This window comes from Carex rostrata, chromosome 11, assembly GCF_964058835.1.
Source record: "Carex rostrata chromosome 11, lpCarRost1.2, whole genome shotgun sequence".
Taxonomy (NCBI): Eukaryota; Viridiplantae; Streptophyta; class Magnoliopsida; order Poales; family Cyperaceae; genus Carex; species Carex rostrata.
The window spans coordinates 8,565,203-8,571,606 of NC_135928.1; the positions used below are offsets into that span (position 1 = coordinate 8,565,203).

Sequence of the window (6,404 nt, forward strand, 5' to 3'; positions counted from 1 at the left end):
TTCAATTGCCAGACAGATTGTGAAGTTCTTTGTCAAGTTTGTATTAGATTGTGTTTGGTATTCAAAGTTAGTTGGTATAAATAGATGTGTTTTTTTAAAGCTTTAGTAATCAAATGACATATCTTCTTCTGAAGAGGGTTTTTTTGAAAATTATAGAGTTGAGATGCAAAGCAAACTTACATAATTTTTTTTTTCTTTTCCAGCATAAACTCATCACGCTACAAGTTTAAAGTTAAATACGGTGGGCAATTTAAACCAATCAACAAGGGAAAAAAGGAGAAGTATTGTTATGGCAAACAAAAGACCTTGTATTTTGAGGAGAATTCTTCTAGTTTCATAGAGTTGTTAGATGATGTGAGCCGACTCTATCACGAGGATGATAATCCAAAACTATGTTTCTTAGATAATCGTATTGTCAAACAATCATTTATTCATCTGGAGGATGAAGAAAGTTACCGGTTGATGCTTACTATGCATGAGGAGGAGAAGGAGGTTGTGATATATGCGACTCTAGATAAGCCGATTGAAAGGGACATAATTGGGGAAGATGAAGGTCCTGATATTGGCGAACAAGAGAATTATTGTTACGTTACGAAATTTTTACAATTAAATTGAAATGATTTAAAAGGAAGAACCGATAAATTGTGTTAATAAAATGGAAGTTTAAACCTTAATTAAGGTTTCCCTAAATAAGTAAGTTAATTGTGAATTGAAACCGCGTCGAAATTTCGAGATTTCGGAACCTTATGGGCTCAGTGCGGATTAGATTGACCGCAGTGCGGATCAACCTCATCCGCAGTGGCTCAGGATTTTTCTGGAATTTTGACAAAAATATGACTAAGTAGTGAGTGCGGGTGAGGGATCCGCAGTGCGGATTAGTTTAGCCGCACTCATGAATTTCTGTATTGCACTGAATTTTCCTGAAATCGGCTAAGTAGTGAGTGCGGATGAGGTTGAACCGCAGTGCGGATCAGGTTCATCCGCAGTAGGCTCGGACTTTTCCTGGATTCGGCTGACAACCGACTAAGTCTCGAGTGCGGATTAGGTAACCCGCAGTGCGGATTGGCTAATCCGCATTCAGGATAATTTTAACCCTAAAACCCAAATTAAACCTTCTCTCTCTCTCACTTCACCATTATCCCCATTTCTAAGTTATTTTCGGTTAAGAGAGAAGGAAAAGATCCCGTGAGTTTCCGGTTCTTCCAGACTCCCGATTGTTGCGAGAAATCGAGTTTGAAACCGAGAAAGCAGCCGAGGATCTCTCAGAACCCTTCTATTTGGTATTTCTTTCTCTCCTTTTTACTTTCGAAACCTCGAATTTTCTCGATTTCTCGGATTCTCGTTTTAAACCCGAGATTTGTGCTCGAATTGCTCGAGGACTAGTTCCTCTACACTTCTTACTAGTTTGTTTGTCATTCTTTTTCCCGATTTCTTCCGATTTATGAAATCTGATTTCTAGGGTTTCGTGCCAAAATTGAAAGTTGGCCTAATCGTGATTTGATTTGCTTAACCCGACCAATTAGACTTGTAATCGGTAGGGTTGCCTCCTGATCGTGAATTTCTAGAACATTTAACGACTGATTTGAGATCTTGACCAAATTAGGGTTAACCAAACGGTAAATTGAAATGAACCGAGAACCAAAGTAGTAAAGCGGTGATTGATGGTTACCAAAGTGACATAGTATAAGGCTAGAGGGCCTAGAAGGAATTGTGTACCGTTTGGTGAGATTTTGGTAAGAAAGGAGGAACCGAAAAGAATCGATACCAAACCATGAGAACTGATTTAGGACTGTACAAGCCCTAAGTAAACGTATAGACCACTGAACCCGAATTAAACCAAGTATACGTATGATATAGGTGTAGGCTCGGTCGAGCAAGAACTTGCGAGACCATACGAGACGTCCGATCCTTAGCTTAAGCGGTACGCTCGTCAAACAGGTGCGGGATTCTTGGACTTGTTTGATACTTTATTTTCAGGAATTAAACTGTTTATTCGTTTGTCATGTTGAATGATTAATTGTTGCATATTTTGGAATTCATGCTGTAGATTGATTCTTGCATAACTGAGAATGATTTGAATTGTTTGGTTAAGATTACTTGGCATGTTGGTATGGTTATTATTTGATTAGTTCTATTAATTGTCCTTGATGTGAATGAATCTGCCAGACCGACCTGTTTAGGTGGCTGGATAAGGTGACGGTGACCTATCCGTTGACCTGTGTTTACGAATTTGCCAGGCCGACCTGTTTAGGTGGCTGGATAAGGTGACGCTGCTGACTTATGCGTTGACCTGTTCGAATTTGCCAGACCGACCTGTTTAGGTGGCTGGATGAGGTGACGCTGCTGACTTATGCGTTGACCTGTGAGAATTTGCCAGACCGACCTGTTTAGGCGGCTGGATGAGGTGACGCTACTGACTTATGCGTTGACCTGTTATGATTTTGCGAGACTGACCTATATGTGTGGCTTTGATAAATATATTTGTTGAGATTAAGCAAAGTTGACCTGTATAGGTAACTTTGATTTCCGTGTGTTGCATTGTGTCAAGTTGACCTGTATTGGTGACTTGTAACCGGACCTTAGGAAATGGTTAAGCCAAACAGCAATTGCAGATGGGTGTCTGATAAAGGGTCCAGCGGTTGGCCATCTGTAGGCGTCTGTAACCCTACAGATGTGGGTTTGATAACGGTTCAGCTCGAGAGAACATTTGTAATTGCTACAAGCCCAATTGAACTGAGTTAAGAATCGAGTTAAGCCAAAATATATGTTGTGTTTGAAATCCATATTGTAAATTCCGTAAACTGTGTTTCAGGTTGATTAACTGTTGTCGAGTAGTGGCATTCTGTTATTTATGTTTCTTATATAACTGTTGCATTGTTATTGTTTGGGTTTCATCTTTGAATATAGAGTTTGATTGCAAGTCCAATAATTCAAATGTGGCAAATTTTCGCACTGAGAATTTATTCTCACCCCCACCTTCCCCGTTATGTTACAGGTACTGGTGCGACGGATTCCGGAGAGGCACGAGAGTAGTAGGCCTTAGTAGCTTACCAGTATACGACCCTAGATGTGTTTTTGTTGTATAGATTTAGGGTAGGCCTCGTGGTTGGTATCCGGAGGAGATACTTATATTGTACTATTTACTGTCCAGACTGTGTACTCTGATTTTATATTAGAAACTCGTTTTGAATTGCGTGTTGTTTGGTTTAAATTGTGATTAGCCTTGTAAGCATACACGGCGTTGTATGCTTACGGCGGGGGACTGTTACTACCCGTGGCCGCGGGGTGTGACAATTATGAAGAATGGTCAGATTATTGTCACAGCGAAGAGAGTTATCATAGTCGCAATAGCAGCGATGGAGATGAGACTGATGATGCGAATGAATCTGCTTACGAGGGAGAATTCTTCTTGTATGATAAGAATGACCCTAAAATGGAGGTAGGTGCCAAGTACCCAGGTGTTGTAGCATTTAGGACAGCTTTAAATCACTATGCCATTATTAATGATTTTGAGTATCATTTAAGTAAGAGTGAACCGACACGAGTGACAGCAAATTGTGCAAATCCTCATTGTAGTTGGAGGATTCATGCTACTGTGGCAGAAGATAAGGTAAGTTTTGTAGTCAGAACATTGCAAGAGAAACACACATGTTATGGGATTAATAAGTGTGGTAATAAGCATGCAACACAAGGATGGGTATCAGAGAGAATTATTAATGATCTCAGAAAGGAAGGAGATATAACAACAAAGGTTTTAAAACAAAGATTAGAATCAAAATTTGGCGTATCGGTACCATACCATAGGGTTTGGGAAGGAAAAGAATTAGCAATTGGGGCAATATATGGAAATTGGAAGGATTCTTTTGTTCAAGCAGGAGCATTAAGAAAGGAGTTGAGAGAAAGAAATCCTGGAAGTGTTGTTGAACTGAATACCGAACCTCCTGATGGTAATAATCGTCATTTCCAACGGTTCTTTGTGGCTCTCGAGCCCTGTACAACTGGATTTCTCATGGGATGTAGACCCTATATAAGCCTTGATGCTTGTCACTTGAAAGCCAAATGGAAAGGAGTGCTTGCTGCTGCCACGGCAATTGATGGAAATAATTGGATGTTTCCTGTTGCATTTGCTGTTATGGAGAATGAAAGTGAGGAATCATGGGAATGGTTTCTAAGATTATTACACGAAGCAATAGGAATGCCAGAGGGTCTTGTTATATCATCTGACATGCAAAAGGGGTTACAAAATGCCATCGAGAATGTATACCCATTAGCTGAACATAGAGAATGCATGAGACACCTTTTTAGCAACTTCAAGAAGAAATTTCGTGGTGACCTTTTTAAATTTGGACTATGGGGAGCTGCACGGACATACTCCCAATCACACTTTGATGATTTAATAGCTGAAATAGATGCTAATTGTCCAGCAGCGATGGAATTTCTTAATAAGGAGCATACCAAGTTGTGGAGTAGGAGCAAATTTGGAACAATATCAAAGTGTGATTATCTAACCAACAATATTGCCGAAGTATTCAACAGTTGGATTTCTGAAGAGAGACACAAGCCAATTATAGATTTGATAGATGCCATACGACAAAGGATAATGGTGAGGTTTAATGAAAGAAGAAGAATTGTGCGGAATTGGAAGGGCTCGATTGTACCTAAGGTGTTGGACTACATAAAATTGATTTCTCGGGTAATATTACTTGCTACATATAATTTGTACATATCTAAATTACTCTTTTTTATGTTATTTATGATGGGTACATATCTAAATCACTCTTTTTTTAGGGGTTGAATACCTATAGTGTCCATAGAAGCAGTGAGGTTTTGGCTGAGGTAACAAAAAATGGATTAAGATGGGAAGTGAATTTAGAGGAACGAAGATGTTCTTGTAGAGCATGGCAAGTGAAGGGTGTTCCCTGTGTTCATGCGGCATCACTCATTGCCTCAATTAGGAATGCACGGTGGGAAGATTATGTTGATTCGTATTTCACGGTGACTCGTTTGAAGACAACTTATTCTAATGGAATTGCTCCAATGCCAAGTAAAGATAAATGGATGAAATATGAACTTGGTTACAAGATGCTCCCTCCAATACTAAAAAGGCCAGTGGGGAGGCCAAGAAAGAGTAGTCGTATAAAGGCGTGGGATGAACCGACAAAGAGGTCCCACAAGTGTACACGATGTGGTTTGTATGGTCATTACAGGAACACATGTAAAAATGCCGTTCCTTCACAAGATAATGAAGATAGCTCAAGTGGATCAAACAGGAAAAGGTTGTACTTTAATTTATTGATCAAAAGTTAATTTTAAAACTTTTAAATTTAGCACGAGTAATTTTTTCAACTTTTTTGTAGGAATGCTAACATTGGTGCTACACAACCAAAGAAGAAGGCATGTCCGTCAACTATTTTCAAGATTCTTGAAAAAGAAAATATATAAGCTTTAGTCTAGTATTTTGTTAGGGGTGCTAATATATTCACCCGTTTTTGTAAGGGTGCTAACATATTCATCCGTTTTTGTAAATGATATATAGCATATATCATTGGTAATATGTTTTTGGTAATAGATATTTAGTAATATGGCAAAATTATGGTAATATAGCAAAATTATGGGTATATTGCAAAATTGTTCATTCTGATATGCTTTCATTTGGTAATATATATATGGTAATATGGTATTTTGGTATCGAGTGCCAGTGGGTTGATTTGTTAGTTGTGCTAAGAAGGGTATTTTTGGCAACTAACTGTACCAGCAAGGTTGAAGAACATGTTTCATTGGTACAGGTACAGTTTTGGATTTAGCATCAACTGCGATTGATTAGTTTAGTTATTTGTTCTTTTCTTTCTTTGTGTGGAATTATTTGAAGAGACGATAGATCTGCATGTTTCTTGGGATTGAAATTGTTTGTTTGTGTGTGCGTACAGTATTCTTTGAAGGGAGATCCTGTACATTTTCTTTGAAGGGCAAAATAATACGGGTACAGTATTCTTTGAAGGGAGGTTCTGTACAGTATTCTTTGAAGGGCAAAATAGTCTCTTAAATATTTTATTAATAATGATTTACCTTTTTTATTGAGAAAAATTGAAAATGGGTATATTAATAAATAGATGATGTTTAGATGGGGAAATATCTAATTTTTAATTTTGGATGGGTAAATATCCAATTAAAGAAGTTGTGATGGGTATATATCCAAATTTCTCTAAAAATATTTGAAATAGCCAATATTCTCATCACAATACCATAATATCCAATATTCTCATAAAATTTTAACTTTTTTATTTTTATCCCCTTTTAATTAGTTAATATTTTATTTAATTATTTTAAAAATTAAGCTAACTAAAATGCCCTTGAATTTGAACTGGAGTCGTCCATTAAACCTACAACATGATTGAATTTAGAAG

General features: G+C 37.8%; 2 protein-coding genes across 2 annotated transcripts in view; both read left to right on the forward strand.

Moving 5' to 3' along the window:
• Positions 1–4,121, forward strand: part of LOC144562064 (large ribosomal subunit protein eL42z/eL42y) — a 78,648-nt gene extending 74,527 nt beyond the window's left edge. The window contains exon 5 of the mRNA XM_078311197.1: positions 4,111–4,121. Coding sequence (XP_078167323.1) covers position 4,111 — 1 coding nt within the window. The 3' untranslated portion in view covers positions 4,112–4,121. The remainder of the gene's footprint in view (positions 1–4,110) is intronic.
• LOC144562060 (uncharacterized) lies at positions 4,109–5,489 on the forward strand. Its single transcript, XM_078311190.1, has 3 exons — positions 4,109–4,693; positions 4,789–5,276; positions 5,358–5,489. Exons 1-3 carry the CDS (start codon positions 4,109–4,111, stop codon positions 5,440–5,442), a joined length of 1,158 nt encoding a protein of 385 aa, XP_078167316.1. The 3' UTR covers positions 5,443–5,489.
• The last annotated feature ends 915 nt before the right edge of the window (positions 5,490–6,404 follow it).

What these genes read in the sequence shown, in the direction of transcription:
- LOC144562060 (XM_078311190.1), top strand. Translation starts at nt 4,109, where the DNA reads ATGTTTCCTGTTGCATTTGCTGTTATGGAGAATGAAAGTGAGGAATCA. An exon ending in ACATAAAATTGATTTCTCGG is followed by an intron (nt 4,694 to 4,788) that starts GTAATATTACTT and finishes CTCTTTTTTTAG; the next exon opens with GGGTTGAATACCTATAGTGT. An exon ending in AGTGGATCAAACAGGAAAAG is followed by an intron (nt 5,277 to 5,357) that starts GTTGTACTTTAA and finishes ACTTTTTTGTAG; the next exon opens with GAATGCTAACATTGGTGCTA.